We start from the raw sequence: 15,937 nt of genomic DNA, 5'->3' as shown, positions 1-15,937 counted from the left end.
ATTTTTAGAACCAAGGTATTATCGGCATGGTTTAATGTTAATATACTTACAATTGACTCGGTGAAATTTGGTCAATGCTTCATGCTCATGAAGGAGAGCTTCTTGTGGTGTCTGGATAATCCTGTTATCAGAAATTCTGCTTCATGTATTTAAAATTAAAGTTATTTTATACATTTATAGTTTATTTATAGTTTTATATATCTTAATATATATAATTTACGTGACACGTTGTTTGTCGGCGATGGACTCCTAAACTAATGAACGGATTTTAATGGGGATTACTTCATCGAGTGCAGTTTAGTCCAACTTGAGAGATAGGATAGTTTTTATTTCGATTTGGGACCAATAATTATTTTTACTTTCAATAATTGTTTATATAGACATATTTCCTATGAGAGAATTTAGTGACGACCGGTTTGACAGTTCCGCTGTGAATCAATTTCATTATTTGTTATAATGAAGGGAGCATTTCTTACGAAATAATTCTTGTTGATTTGAAATTGAAATTTGATTATTGGCAAATTCCTATAAAACAGTTTTTTTTTTATTATCTGCAGAACAACGTCTGTCGAGGCAGCTAGTATTCTTATAAAGTCTCATAAAATGAGTGTCTTGCCACTTCTTCTCATAAAATCTCAATCTTTTCCGAATTGGTCGTAAATTGTAAAAAGAAAAAAAAAATACATTCATACGTGTTATTTTATTGACCTTGATCAATGAAGTGGTTTTGTTTTGATTTGAAATCGATATATTTAATAGCCTTAAAATGGTATCACATGATTCAAGAGTAATCAAAAAAATCGGCTATGTGCGAACGTGTCTGGCTGAACTTTATAAATATATTTTTCTATTTAGTGATGGCCATATTGCTATTCGCTACATTGATGTTTTGGAATACCGGCAAAAATCAATACTCACAGTTTCAAAATTTTAGCCCCCTTATTCATAATGGTCCGCTAACTTTAAACAGCCGCTAAGGAGTGTTTTTTCTCATTCTGACTTAGGTCAATAGAAGAAGACAGAGTGAGAATTAGCAATGCTTTAAGTTAGCAGACTATTATGAATAAGGGGGTAGGTGTCTAATATGGTTTATGACGTCATACACCCCGCTGACGTCGGACGGTCTGTATATATAATTATAGGCTTCATGTCAGTTACCAGTCAGGTACAAAACTCTAAAAAAATAATAATTAATTAATTAACGTAATTAATTAACAAGAGAAACCCTAAATTGATTGCGTTTTCGGTTGCCTGATCCTAATCCCCAGCTGAGCAAGATTCTTGAAGCCTCGTCTATCTGCAGCAATATAAACTGAAGTCACTAAGCTTACAATTTCTTTCAGCAAAATCCGGTAAGTAATAAAAAAGATCTCGCACAATCATATTTTATCGACGCGCCATTTGTCGTGGGCGGATATCTTCCACATCTATATAAAACAACTCAATTTCCAACTGTATGATATATTTTCGTAGATCCCTTCAGTTATGTTAGAAATTCACGTGGTGTTGCATACTCGTGCAACATTCGATGTTGTTGTTCATTTATTTGTGTGGAGTCGAGATAAAATAAGTACGTTCTAGGTTTTAATGGATGATAACAAGCTAATAATGTGTAACCTACTTTTGTAACCGCAGAATATGCACTTCTTTCCTTATTGGTGTATTTGTTATGTTTGTGCGGGGCGTATTGGGCGTTTGCACTCTCAAATATCGAGAGGAGCCATGACTGTTCCATGCCAATAAATATAGTTCAATATTATCAATTAGCAGATCACATATTTCACAGCATCATCCATATCATATGGAAGGAAACTTACTTGAATGGCTGACTGAGGTCAGAGACTTAGGAGTGTGCTGACTTGAATTTTAGGACCCATATTATTGATATTTGTAAGAAAGCATATCGTAACTTAGGTTTAATGTTACGGCTAGCAAACCAATTTACAAATATCGGGGCTTTGAGAGCATTGTACGATGCACTGGTAAGAAGCCATTTGGAATGTTATTCTGCAATCTGGTCTCCCCATAAGGCTTAATATAAATTTATGCTTGAACGTATACATAATAAGTTCATTAGATTCATGTATCTCAAGCAGTTTGGGGTATATCCGGGCTACCCATTATTGTATCCTAGTTTGTTTCTGTTAGGCATGGTGGGTTATTACAAAATTGAGGTTAGAAGAGAAGTCGCTTTAGCTATGTATTTACTAAAAGTAATTAGACAGTAATTTGATAGTAAAGTAATTAGATAAACATTCCTAGGCTCATGGAGTCAGTACTGCTGTGTGTCCCTGACGAGTACGTAGGACGGCGGCGGCGACCACTGCTGCTGGTGGTGCCTCGTGCACGCACCAACCTTCGCGCTGCGGGTGCTCAACGCGATGTCCGAACACTTAGACCTGTTCTCGTATTCGATGAGTGAACTCATTAGAACTGCATAATGTATAGATTGTATTCAATTAGAATAATATTATCTAGTTAATTAAGTTTTTCTTTTACGAAATATGTTTTTCAATGATAGTATTGTGTAACTTTATTTGTTCATTACTCTGTCACATTAGGTTAAACCTGTAATGATGGATGTAGTGTGGTTATATAAATAAATAAATAAATAAAAATTTCGTTCCTAATTATGACCTATCTGTCTTATTTATAACCCAATGTAAAATTACTCCAAGTTTAAATTTACTTTTCTCTGTCATGTAATTCTGTAGTGACAAGGGTAATATAACACTTTAAGTTTTAAATTTAGCATAACTTCACTTCGCGTTTATTAATAACACGTTATAAATTTGCACGATACAAATTATCGTGTGCAATTTATTAAAAATGTGTTTTGGTTCACCATGAGGAGATCCGTAGGAGAAGCAAAATCACCGACATAGCGCGAATTACTGCGAAATTGAAGTGGCAGTGGGCAGGGCACATAGCACATACATACAGATGGCAGTTGGGGCAGTAGGCCGCGTCCTCGAGTGAAGACCACTTACCGGAAGGCGTAGTGTTGGTAGGCCCCCCACAGTGACCGATGATCTGGTCAAGATCGCCGGAATAGGTTGGATGAGGGCAGTGCAGGACCTACGGTAATGGAGGAGGCCTTTGTTCAGCAGTGGACGTCTTGCAGCTGATGTGATGATGATAATACATATTATTGAACTCGTTCTTTTGATTTCTTTAACACTCAATTAATTCGAAACGATCGAGTATTTTTGCCTTACCTTACACAGATTATATAAATATTTTTAAAATGCTAAAGTTGTTAATTTTCAAACTCAATTTTTTCGGAGGGGCGCTAAAATGTGTAACCTTAACATTCGTAAATATTATTTTTAACCTCATTGAATAGACTTATTTAATTTAAACTTTGATTTTGTGCAAATAAGGCAAATGAATACTCACGGATGTGATCCATGTATTATATTTGAATTGTATCCTATGAGTCAATCATCAAGGATTCATTCAATCAAAGGAATCAGCTAGGATTCGTCTTACTACAAGCCTACTACTATGACCGTAATGCTGTACAAAATTATGGTGAACTTTCCGCCATCTCTTGATATGTGGGTCATCAGTTAATCAACAACAGTCATTACGGATTTCGCTAATCGCTATGGTTGATCGGCTTGCAGTCTTCTAATATGTCTTACACTAGAAGTATATCTTATCGAATGAGGACTAACGTAAGCAAGAGAGAGGGCCTGGCCTGGTCTAGACAAAGCGAAGACTTTGAAGCGCTTCTCTCGAAACTTCCATTATTTAGGCTTCCCGAGAGTTTTTGTAAGCGAACCACCAGCTTCCTCACTGGGCGTAGCATACAGGTCGTTGTCAATGGATATTGCTCCAACTCAAAGCCTGCAAACCCTGGAGTACCCCAGGGCTTTGTGCTATCTCAATATTTTCTCTGCACATTGATGATATGCTGGACGCCTCCAACATGCAGTTATGCGGCTGACAATCCTACTGGAGATGCAGCTCTGGTAATCCACTCTCATCATTTTTTCCAAACCCGCCGAAAGAAGTATAATTACGAAAAATATATATCGAAAGTCTGTTACGGCAATGATACTTAATTATGTTTTTGAGCTTCATACTTACTAAGACCTATTAAAGTTATTACCTATAACAAAGAACAAATTTTAAGCGAATATTTTATAAAAACCTTATACTTTTAGGACATGTCCACAGAAAATGCAAATTTCCTTGCTATTATCTATTCAAATTCCGTTAAACATACATAGATCAAAGTACAAATAGATAAATACCAACAGCCGAAAGAATAGACAACACGACGATCTGCGATAAAATTGCTTTCAATTGTAATTTAAAAAGACTTCCATCTATCTATATATAGCGGGACATCGATGGATGCATGAAGGTTGTACCTAGCCGAGGGAGGCCTATGTTCAGTAGTGGAAGCCGGCGAAAAGTAGGCTGAAATGATGATGCTGAACTTAAGTCAAATTAATTAGATTAAGCGCTATTGATTCTGACTACCATGTAGCCTTAGAAACTAAGTTTCACCTTTGAGGTTAATAAATACCCTAGAATGTTATACCTCGTTGGATAGCTGATAAAATGTAGATGTTTTTAAGTATATCTGCAGAGCAAGTGCCATAATAATTTTTTGAGATATCCAGAAAATAAAAATATTTTTTTATACTTTGTACTTATTTTCTTAAGTTTCGATCGTCTAGAATGACCTATTTAGTTAACTTACGTGCAATTTTAGTCATTCAGGTCATTAAACAGTTCATTTTTCATGTTAAAAACCAAAAAAATAATCATAAGAGTCAAAAAAATTCAAAATATTCAATTCAATAGCCGAAAAATTGGGCATTTTCATAAAAAAAATTAAAACTTGAATATCTCGAAAACGGTTAAGTTTAGGATGGGGGGTTCCATAGTGAAATCATACAGAAATGATGTGTACTACACGCCCTTAATAGATCTAGGTCAACTTTTCCTGTAACCCTGTATATAAAAATGAATTGCTGTTCGTTAGTCTCGCTAAAACTAATAACGGCTAATTTTGGTCTTGAATTATTTGTGGAAGTCCAGGGAAGGTTTAAAAGGTAAATAAATAATAAAGTGTTCTGAATTAAATAAAACCAACAATTTTGTTTTTCCTTTGATGTGTCCCCCGTTGTTCAGAAATCAAATTAAAAGAATAGTTTAAAATGAATAACTAATTAGAATCTTTGTATCTGTCTAACTTTCTCTGGAGGTAAAAAACATACTTAATTTTAGCTACCATGTAGTTGGAAGATTTTATGTACAATTTAATATTTGGTTGGTCTGAGAATCGGTCGTCATCTATTTTTTATACCCTATATATACATATTGATTTTTTTCTTATTACTTTAAATGGTAATACAACGTTTGCTGGTTCAGCTAGTCTTTAATAAATAATAGATCCTAATTATATTTTTAATTCAATTAATATTTCAGCTTTATAAGCCAGTATTTACTTATTTTGGGTTCCAAAGAGTTTGCTTCTAATTCTCTCCATTAACGGCCGTTCCCAATATTATATCTCCGGTTGTGGCATACTTTAGATAAAAAATCATTGACTTTACTGTCCCAATAAACTTATCGACGGTAACTCATCTTATCCGTACACGCTGTCTGTCTGACGACGTATAGCTTACCAGTGATAGAAGTATCTATGGAAATTACAACAGTGAACTGGCGATAAGAATGACTTATCGGGTATATTAGAACAGCTTCAGATTATTGACAGCTAATTACTGACAGTAGAAGGTAGTAATTTATCTCTATCTGTGGATAGTATATTGTGAACGGCCGTTAGTGAACGAACCCCGGAATTTCTAGGAAAAAAGCGTTTTTGGATTAAAAAGTGTCAATGGATGAATTTGAACTGATAAAGACACAATATGACCGCCGGAACTTTCCAATAATAAGTAACTCAATTTTATAAATAATAATTTTATAAATAACCCAATTTTCTTATAAAATCATGATATGATATTATTCTTATCCAGTTAACTCTTAATACCTCACAAATCACAATGCAAACAATTCAGTCAATCAACTGAGGTGAGCGGGCGCGAGGTACTGCATGCTGATTGGTCAGATCACAACATATCGTGATTGGTCAGGTAATGATCGTAAAAAATCGCTACGGGCTAATTGTTGATTTTATACGATCCATTGGGATTTATATAATATCTGTATTTCTATTATTATAGTATCTAAACGCGTTCTCGTAGGCGTCTATAGCGTATGAGGTGATGGATATCACGTTTCGGTATGTCCGCTCTTCATAAGTTTAAAACAATAATTAATGAAATTATAATTAATAAAGCCAAACGCTGCAGAAGGCGAAGTCTCGATGTTGTTAAGCTTGCAAGTTTCACGTAAACATGAGTTATGGTACAAGTTTGTGTTAAACATCACGTTTTCGCTGTAAATATCGCGGCACTCTATTACGTTCACATTATCTCCGTGGTACAACGAACGTGACTGCGTGGGGCACAGGTAGCCGTGCTAATAATTCAATCAAACGCAGCTTAACCGGCCTTTCCTCGTGTTTACCAAACACGAACCCTTATCACACTGCAATGACGACCTTATCCTTTTCACATAGAACGTCTTAACGATATTAATTAACTATAGCTCAACTGAATACCAACCTTATTTTTAATACAATAAATAGCTTATTTATTTGCAGATCATTATTGAAGTGTCCGTAAAGGTTGATTTGTAACAGTAATACACATTCGTATAATGAGAACATACGTAAATATTATTTTGACATGTCTGTGGTTTTTATGTGCTAACTCAAGGGATGAAGAAAAGATTGCTAAAGGTAATTGAATTACTTAATAGAATACTTTATACTTTTTTAGTTGAGGGGTCAATCGGGCTGAAGGCAGTTATGATGGTAGGTAAGAACCGTCATCCATGATCGTCTGTGAGAGGTCCGTATTCCAGAAGATGTCTCAATAAGTAATCCGTCATCGTGTGTTTTGTAACTGTGTTTATAACTGTTCATAAAAGATGCCTTCTAGAATAGAGACCCAATAGATGCCATCCTGTGAAGTGAGAGTAACTTGGAGGTCTCGACTGAGGGCCCTTCCGTAATACCCACATACTGGTCTTCTTCTTCCTTCTTACCTTGCACGTTCTAGATGACAAGAATATTCATATATTCTTGCAAGCTGTGCGGTTATTAAATTATTCAAGAAACTAAGTTCTATAAACTATTCACGTCTCAAATTAACCAACTGGCCATTGTTTGGGAAGTTTGTATTCATACATGGAAAGAACTATTAATTAATTCATTAAGGCCGGGTTGCACCAACTAGCTTTAGCAATAACAAACATGTATAAATAAAGTACCAGTTAAGCAAAAAATGTGTTGCACCTTTGACAATTTTAGATGACGTCATAACTTTAACTGTTAACCGTAACTGTCCAACCTGCGGTTAAATCTATTGCTAATGTTAAATAGCGACCTATCAAGAGTTTAAAATAAATATTCGCTATTAAATTGATACGTTTAGCCTTAGATCCCCACTGCTTGATTCTGCAGGTTTATATGATTAAACTAATTTTAATTGCCCTTTTTTTTAACGGGCAACCGTGGTTTATCGTAAATAGTAAATATAAAACTTTAATCTTGTATAAAATTTAAAAAAAAATGCGTGTGTACTAAGTACACATGTCAGAAGTGAAACCTGCATTGTGCATGAACCTCTAAACTGCATATGAAGTCCTGGTACATGTTGCTAGGATGACACATTATTTCAACCGCTATGAAAGACATTACTAACACCGCTACCATATTTATGTTCTCCTGGTGTCTATGCAGTTATAAGTCGTGCGTATGACATAAAAACATATTAAGGTATACCTACACGCGTCATACATAAAAATAAAATAGTATGCATATTTCTGTCTCATTCTTTGCCGGCTTCATGCTACACATTTTTGTGATTGTGTCTCTTACCTGTCGTTTTTTCCGTTGCATCCGGTTTGAAATCACAACAATTCTAAAGAAGTTTCACTTCAAAAACGTGCTACTGTAAATAATCAACAATATAAGTTATACCTTTTTACACCTGGCAACCCTAATGTTGCGGCTGACTGAGAGCTACAATCCATATTTTACTCAATTTTTTACGTACTCTAAAATGAATAATAAAAAAAATCATAGTTGCAATTTATATCAGAAAATTAGCCAAAGGTAATTGCGGCCAATTTCTTACAGGAAATCTTATCGTTAATACATGGCATAGGGAGCATTTAAAATTAGTTTTATCAAAAAACAAAAAATATCTGCAGAATCGAGCAGAGGGATCTTGTGCTATGATATGTCACTTTGTAACTTTAACGTTAACAATGTCAAGGAATAAAAGGTGCAACACATTCCACAGTCTATGTTAAAGTCAGCGTTGACGTAAACCTTACCAGCTAATATGATGGAACCCAGGCGAAGTTTTTTAAAAGATATTTGTTACTAAGTCTTCAAAAATATTATATTGTGCCAATTCTAACTAAATATTCATTTATATACTCTTATAAGAAAAATACCCTAAATTATTTTTCTTTATAGCATGCTATTGGTCGAACGAAATCTACGAACCGTGTTTTGGAGGCTGTGCCGAGGTATCCTGTGATAATCCACGGAATCACCTGCGGCCGTGCTACCCATACTGCGAACCTGGCTGCGTGTGCGAGGATCCTTATGTACGAGACGATAGGACTCATCAATGTGTTCTGCCACAAGAGTGCTCTCCGTATGTTTTCTCTCAATATCATTTTCTATCATTATATTATAAAGTAAATAGTTTTAATTAGGGATCTATTAAATAGTTGTTGATGAAGACCCTGTTAAAACCCTGTTAATTATATCACATCTCTTATTTCAGAACGCAAATGGGAATACCAGTTCCAACTAAAAGATCAAGTAAGCCAAGTGGACCGAAGAACAATCTCAAGACACAAAGACGACACACTAGACCAGATGAAGCACAAGATGCTAACGAAAACGAAAGAATTCCTTTCAATCGAGTCAATGAAGTCAAGCCCGGAAAAGCAACCGAAGTTTCAAGAATGGGAAACTATTTTAACATTGTAATAGCTCCGCCACCTATTCGATCTTTACAGCCACGGAAAGTTTTACAGAGTGACAATTTCAGACCTCCTAAATAAACGTAAATCATTCACAAATAAATTAATATACACAGAAAAGTACTACGCTATAAATTATTATCATTTAAAATTGTATATACCTATTTATTGCATTTCAATGTTGCAATTATTTGAAATGCAGGCTTAAATATATCTCTATCTAATATCTCATAAAATGGTCACAGCGTTACTAAAGTATTTGAAAAGGTTTTAATTATTGTTGGTGTTGTGGGATAATATATATTAGGTACGCTGTTTATTCTTGTTATTGTATTCATATAACCAGAACTTTATAAAGCATTGATTTTTAGTAACCTAACGTGGTGGCTAATATTTGAACGTTTGTATAGACCGTAACTTGCAAAAAAGTAAAAGATTTTCTGTACTCACTAAACAACCAATACACTTTTACTTCTTTGGTAAACAAATCAGTAACCACGATAACTGTAAACGTATACAAACATGAATTGTACATTAAACATTGATAGGTGACTGGAGAAATATGCGCAAATTATTAACACTGGCTCTTTTACTCTGTAAGTAAAACTACTTTTAATTATATTTAATTACCAATAAGATAAAACACAACTTTTAGTAAAATTCATCAAAATTTCAGTAAAAATGGTAACATTATAATTGTAAAATTAAGATAGGCATTCGATTGAATATACTGCTATTGCAGATGATGTTATTGATGCAAATAGATTTAATTACGATTATGAAGAGCCCGAAAACGTCAAACGACAATCATTCGCTGATGACCGAAGAAACTGGAGAAAGAAAGCATTACTAAAGTCATTTGACCAAGAACCTATGGACTGGGTGGGAAGAAGAGAATATGAACAAGAAGTCCCAAGAAATTATGACGATGCTGTTGCAAAGAGTAGTATGGTACGAAGAATTGATTATGATGCAGGACCAGGGTACGCTGGAGCAAAAAACATCGAAGAAAAACAAAATTTAGGGTACAGTGGAGAAATCGGTCATCATAAGTAATATTTTTTTTAAAGTTTATATGTAACTTTATAATTTTTAATAGTATTTCATAACGATATCTTTTAGCGCGGACAAAGAACCTTTAAGAAAATCCTTGGTGATGAATTGTGAACGACCCAATGAGAGGTAAGTGTGTCACACGTATACTTTTTTTTTTCATTTGTTTTTTCCTAGAAATAAACAGTCATTTACAATAGAAATTATAATATAATATTTGATAACTATTGCTTAAAATTACACCTGGAGTTTCCTTACGGTATTGGAAAAAGTGAGAAAGCATATACATATATTATCAGGTAGGTCTTAAATTCTATAAGGAAAAATTTCGATCAAAAATTCAAATTTTCAAAAAAAAATACTAAAATAAAATAAATTATAATTTATTATCTATGTAATAAAAATAAAATAATAAACATTAATTCTGATTTATCACATTATATCAGGTATGAGGCATGCTTCGCTGGATGTTCATCTATTACTTGTGACAACCCTAGAGAGAGACTACGAGCTTGTTACCCATTTTGTGAGCCGGGCTGTATTTGTGTGCAACCCTATGTCCGCGACGACAGAACACATAAATGTGTATTACCTGAAAATTGCACAAAGTAAGTACATGGAACTTTCGAGAAGTTTTTTTTTATGAAAATAAGGGACGAGACGAGCAGGACGTTCAGCTGATGGTAATTGATACGCCCTACTAAAAATTTCTGAACAGCACTACTATTGCGCTCGTCACCTTGAGATTTCAAGTCTCATTTACCCAGTAATTTCACTAGCTACGGCGCCCTTCAGATCGAAACACAGTAATGTTTACACATTACTGCTTCACGGCAGAAATAGGCGCCGTTGTGGTAGCCATAATCTAGCCGGCTTCCTGTGCAAAGGAGTCTCCCACTTGTGATATGAATATATATCAATTTATTTCTTGTTTAAGGACTCGTATAAGAAGGTTAAACTATTGTTACTTAAAAGTTTGACAAATTATTTTACTCATCTCATTGGTATTTGTATCAATTTATTTTGTGGACAAGATCAAATTATTATTTCTTATTTGTATTTCCGAAATGATTTTTCTCCTTCCTGGGTTTTATCCTATTATTTTTTTTATATTTTCAGAGGACTTAAAGGAATACCAGACCTTAATGAAGAAATTTAAATCATGGAGTCAACAATAGTGTGTCAAATATAATTGATTTATTTGATATTTTATGTTTAGTTTCATGATAGTATGTGAAAAGAACAAAACCTATTAATGCTATTAATACCATAAAATATCATTCCATTCCATTTCATAATAAATAAATAAAAATACTCTTTTGTATCTAAAAATACGGCTATCACATTATTACTGATATACAAACTTTATTGTTCGAATTGTTTTGTATTCACAATACAATTGGTAACAAAAAAATCCAACCATTGTTAACGGCCTGCGATAGTGAGCGTATTAGAACAAAAAAGAATTGAGGTGATATCCATATTCAGTCATTCTAGTCCAATGTTTTACTGACTGCTTAAAGAGGGTAGTGATAATGCTCTAACATTCACTATGTGGCGTCTTATTATTATTATAATCGTAGATAATGTGGTGAGTGAAGGCCAATTTGGTAAGTTAATAAAAAACAAAAGAAAACTTTTAATAGTAAATTATATTTACACAAAAAATCTTTATTTGTAGCTTTTTGATTTCCAATGTCTAATTTTACTAATCAAATCTTTAGAATGTGGAGAGCACGGAAGATTCGAATATTGTATTGACGAAATCCCTGGCTGTGTGATAGGATGCCACTGTCATCCTGGCTATTATTTCGATACAGAATCGAAAATATGCGAACCAAAGTATGATGTGTCATTTAAATATAGATCTAAGAATATAATAATATAATAGAATCTAAGTTAATCATCTATATAAATTTTTATTTCAGCACAAAGCTGACTCTAGGTTCCAGAAGGACATTTACAACCACAGAGCCTGTGGAGATAATTGAAATCGGCGTAACATCTCCTGACCCTATAGAAAATCAAGTCGATGAAATAACTAAAACTGCTGATAACTTAGGAGACTGGCTCTATAATCAATTTTTTAAAACTGTAGAAAATCAAGTTATTAACAATACAAAAAAGGATGACTCTCTGACTAGGCGAAGTAATTTGCCTTTGCCGGAAAAAAAGAATAAAAATAAATTGTCTCGTAAAAGAAGAGGTAAATCAAAAAAGAATGGTAAAAAATCAAGTCTGAGACGAAAATTACTCAGGATCACGGAGAATGATAGTGCCTTTGATTCGAGTTCACAATCTGAATCTGATTCAAGCAATTCTGATTCTAGTGAAAGTGATAGCTCTGAAGAAGTGATCCATAGTGAAAACAAGCATCAAGATGATAAAGAACATGGACATAAAAAAATTGTCATCATTAACAAAAAGCCCAAGCCTCAATTACCTTCATTTATATTCTTGCCTAACATGGACACAGCATATTACCCACCCATTGGACTGCCACCACCACCAGCTTTGCCAATGTATCCAATAGTTCCTGTTCCTCCAGTCATGCCTCCTGTGTTTCCATTTTACCCAGGTAATACTTCCTAAATTATAATTGCTAAGCCTTGGTTTATTAAATTTATGTTAGTACTATTTTTATTATTTTAGGACAACTAGCAAATATTACAGACTGTGAAGAAAATAGCGGAAAAACATCTTCTACCACTTCAACAACAATTACACCTACTACCACTACATCGGAGACACCCAAGACTACTACAGCCAAAGAGGAAACCATTGCTACTGAAATAACCACAACGAAAACTACTTATACAAACGCAGATGATGAAGATGTATCAGCATCCGAAAAAAATGCGTATGCGTTTTATTTTTGCTCACGAACTTTATATCTTTACACTTTCTTTGAATTTATAAATTACTTTAAACCAGTCAAGGAGATTAGATATTCATATCTTTCAGGATTCGAGCTGCATTTACCAAAAAAAGGGGCAAGCCTTCTAGGATACGTCAATCGATGAATTATGGGTATAAATGGGCTTTTTTCAATTAAAATTAGCTTAAATCAAAATTCAAATTTTAATATTCTCACTAATATCTTAATTGTTATTCTATTTTAGAGCAAAGCAGCTCAAACCCATAAATAGGAACCGACAAAAAATTGTAAGTACTATCTTATTAACTGGTAAGAGTTGGTTGTTAACACAATTCAAAGGTGTAATAATATTATTATTTATTTACAGTCACATAGATTTCAAGATAATAGACAAAATTCTATGCCTCCTTGGAGCAAGAAAAACAATAAGCCTTTTAATGATGATTTTTCAAATTATAAAGATGCGATTGATGAAAACCATAGTAACGAAGTATATTTGCAGCACGATAAAAGTAATTATAATCCTCAAAAAACAGATGTTAATTTCAAATATATTAGCGAACTTATTCATCAAGGAAATCTGAATAGTTCTGATGCTCTGCCACCTATTGAATACAATCCCAATGAAAGCATAGAAATCTACAAACCATCATATCAGCATAGAAATTTCAAGGCAGTTTCAAATAACCCACAAACACGTAGAAGCTTTTCGGATGATACCTATTATACGAATTTAGGCAGACAAATTGCTTCCTTGATAAGAAGTGCAGACACACAAAACCAACAAGTAAATGTAGAGTTACAGGAATACGATGAAAATAGTAATGTTAATTTAATTTTAAATAACAATTCACCAAGATCTTTTTGGGAAAGATCTGTGAGATCTCCATTAAAGTTGCACAATAGAGATACAAATAAATTTGAATATTTGACAAAGAGTAACGAAGTTCTGTTTGATATTGAAAACAGGGTAGAAATACTAGCATCTACAGTACCAACCTTAACTTTACAAGAAATAGAAAATGTTGTCAATATTGTAGAAAGAGCACGTAACAAAATACAAAGCGAGGGAAATAACAGTAAGCCAAATGCAACAAATTTTAACATTTGGGAAGAACGCGCTGAGAGACCTACTTCTACCAAAGTAAATCTAAAGAACAACAAATTATCTGATGATCTGTCAGCCGCTAATGGGTTTCACTTAAACAATTATCAAAAAATCATAGGACGTATAACTCCTTCCAGACAAAATGAAATGAATAGTATTAAGAAATTACAGCCACGTACTAGTACAGATTTGAAACGCGCTGAGCATGTCCCGCAAATGAAGCAACAATATCCACAGCAACAAAACGTACAAGCTCACTGGACTTATCCACAAACAGGCTACTCTTTACCCAAGTACAGTTTCAAGAGTGACAATTATTTTCGTAACAAAGAGATTGCAGGACAGGAACATAGAAATCATCTTACAGCAAACCCTGGAATCATAATACCGAAAGCAACATATCGACAACCATCGTATTTTCGTTTATTCGACTATTAACTTCGCCTGACTGTAACTTATCAGACAAGAAATAGTTTTTAAATTCAAATATTATTTAAAGTTCTGTTAGAGCACTTTCGCACTACGTCCTGTCAGAGTCCGATCCGTATCCGTGAAAACACGGTCCAATGTAGTCGTAGAACTGATTCTATTGTAGTTTTCGCACTTTCGTCATCTGATTTCTTTCCGTCCACTATTAATCTCCGTTACGGAGAAGAAATTAATCATTGATGGACCGAAGAAGCCATAGTATTATTTATATGAACGCTCGGGCACTGCGTTCCATCCTAATCCGAATTACAGGGAAGTGTAGTGTGTGTAAACAATAATAAATATTGTCTGATTTAGAACTGAGTTTTACATACCTTAATGTAAATTTGCAAACATTTCTTCTGGTGGTATACATTGTGTCTTGACGTTGACGCCGATTGCAAGGATTCATGATCAACGACATGAATGCTCTGCTGCGGCTCCTTGTAAAATACCGTATGGCAATAAGTGGCTCCTGAATTGCTTGAAATCGGATCAGAGATGGGGCTAAGCAATATCCGAGTTCGTTCTGAGATTTCTAGACCGGTATTGTCACGGGTACGGATCGGACTCTGATCGGACGTAGTGCAAAAGCGCTTTTACCATTTTATAATATATCATATTTTATATAGTTTTCTATTTTAGCAAGTGCTTTCATAATTAATACATTTTTGATGTTCAAACTAAAATCCAAATCAATATTGATTGTTTGATCATCTATGTCTGCAGAATAAAGGCCTCGGTTTCCAATATCAATCATTGGCAAGCCAGCCGCTCTGTGAAAATTGAAAAGAATAAAAGATTATTTCGGATGAATAATTTGAGTAATAACAATAAGTGTACATAGATTGAATTTATTTATATTTCTTTTTTCGGGCCCTTTTTATTTTAGTGCTTGTGGATAGCCATCCTATATTTAAGACTCTGCTTTCAAGTGGGCATCACCAAGATTGCTGTTCGGAAATGTGCACCATGACAATTTATACAGAATGCTTCTTTTATAAAAGATTTTTAATCGATTTGTAATAAATGTGCATTCAATGCGTTAAAACTTTTTTTTATTACTAGCTGACCCGACAGACGTTGTTCTGTATATAATAAATAAAATAATGTGTTTATATGAATTTGTCAATATTATAACACCAAAAATTACTTCGTAAAATATGCACCCTGCTGTCGTAATGAAATTGTTTCACAGAAGAACTGTCAAACCGTGCGTCAATAAATTCTCTCATAGAAATTATGTATGGACACATCAAAGGAAAAACAAATTTGTTGTTTTTATTTAATTTAGCAGCATTTTCCTATTTATTCACCTTTTTAACCTTCCCTGG

General features: G+C 33.9%; 4 protein-coding genes across 6 annotated transcripts in view; all 4 read left to right on the top strand.

The window, feature by feature from the left end:
• LOC126977458 (protein smoothened) overlaps positions 1-15,937 on the top strand; it is a 599,797-nt gene that overhangs the window by 314,047 nt on the left and 269,813 nt on the right. The gene's annotated exons all lie outside the window — the stretch shown is intronic.
• LOC126977533 (uncharacterized) lies at positions 1,256-9,193 on the top strand. 2 transcript variants are annotated; one of them, XM_050826392.1, is made up of 4 exons: positions 1,256-1,352; positions 6,692-6,829; positions 8,579-8,762; positions 8,895-9,193. In XM_050826392.1, exons 2-4 carry the CDS (start codon positions 6,748-6,750, stop codon positions 9,175-9,177), a joined length of 549 nt encoding a protein of 182 aa, XP_050682349.1. In that variant the 5' UTR covers positions 1,256-1,352; positions 6,692-6,747; the 3' UTR covers positions 9,178-9,193. The 2 variants fall into 2 exon arrangements, with proteins under 2 accessions (XP_050682349.1, XP_050682348.1); XM_050826391.1 differs by lacking the exon at positions 1,256-1,352 and having other exon boundaries at positions 6,633-6,829.
• On the top strand, positions 9,562-11,418 carry LOC126977530 (uncharacterized). Of its 2 annotated transcripts, none has more exons than XM_050826388.1 (5): positions 9,562-9,692; positions 9,839-10,121; positions 10,219-10,278; positions 10,596-10,757; positions 11,269-11,418. In XM_050826388.1, the coding sequence occupies exons 1-5, from the start codon at positions 9,659-9,661 to the stop codon at positions 11,306-11,308; spliced, it is 579 nt and encodes a 192-aa protein (XP_050682345.1). In that variant the 5' UTR covers positions 9,562-9,658; the 3' UTR covers positions 11,309-11,418. The 2 variants fall into 2 exon arrangements, with proteins under 2 accessions (XP_050682345.1, XP_050682344.1); XM_050826387.1 differs by having other exon boundaries at positions 9,839-10,148.
• LOC126977457 (uncharacterized) lies at positions 11,677-15,765 on the top strand. The gene is made up of 7 exons (XM_050826258.1): positions 11,677-11,759; positions 11,874-11,991; positions 12,078-12,727; positions 12,802-13,009; positions 13,114-13,179; positions 13,272-13,314; positions 13,395-15,765. The coding sequence occupies exons 1-7, from the start codon at positions 11,702-11,704 to the stop codon at positions 14,571-14,573; spliced, it is 2,322 nt and encodes a 773-aa protein (XP_050682215.1). The 5' UTR covers positions 11,677-11,701; the 3' UTR covers positions 14,574-15,765.

Source organism: Leptidea sinapis, chromosome 45 (genome assembly GCF_905404315.1).
Source record: "Leptidea sinapis chromosome 45, ilLepSina1.1, whole genome shotgun sequence".
NCBI lineage: Eukaryota > Metazoa > Arthropoda > Insecta > Lepidoptera > Pieridae > Leptidea > Leptidea sinapis.
Note: the sequence above shows the minus strand (reverse complement) of the source record. Positions and strands in the feature narration are given on the sequence as shown.

What these genes read in the sequence shown, in the direction of transcription:
- LOC126977457 (XM_050826258.1), top strand. Translation starts at nt 11,702, where the DNA reads ATGTGGCGTCTTATTATTATTATAATCGTAGATAATGTGGTGAGTGAA. An exon ending in TGTGTTTCCATTTTACCCAG is followed by an intron (nt 12,728 to 12,801) that starts GTAATACTTCCT and finishes TTATTATTTTAG; the next exon opens with GACAACTAGCAAATATTACA. An exon ending in ATAGGAACCGACAAAAAATT is followed by an intron (nt 13,315 to 13,394) that starts GTAAGTACTATC and finishes ATTTATTTACAG; the next exon opens with TCACATAGATTTCAAGATAA.
- LOC126977530 (XM_050826387.1), top strand. Translation starts at nt 9,659, where the DNA reads ATGCGCAAATTATTAACACTGGCTCTTTTACTCT. An exon ending in GGAGAAATCGGTCATCATAA is followed by an intron (nt 10,149 to 10,218) that starts GTAATATTTTTT and finishes GATATCTTTTAG; the next exon opens with CGCGGACAAAGAACCTTTAA. An exon ending in TGTGAACGACCCAATGAGAG is followed by an intron (nt 10,279 to 10,595) that starts GTAAGTGTGTCA and finishes ACATTATATCAG; the next exon opens with GTATGAGGCATGCTTCGCTG.
- LOC126977533 (XM_050826392.1), top strand. Translation starts at nt 6,748, where the DNA reads ATGAGAACATACGTAAATATTATTTTGACATGTCTGTGGTTTTTATGT. An exon ending in TGAAGAAAAGATTGCTAAAG is followed by an intron (nt 6,830 to 8,578) that starts GTAATTGAATTA and finishes TTTTCTTTATAG; the next exon opens with CATGCTATTGGTCGAACGAA. An exon ending in CTGCCACAAGAGTGCTCTCC is followed by an intron (nt 8,763 to 8,894) that starts GTATGTTTTCTC and finishes CTCTTATTTCAG; the next exon opens with AACGCAAATGGGAATACCAG.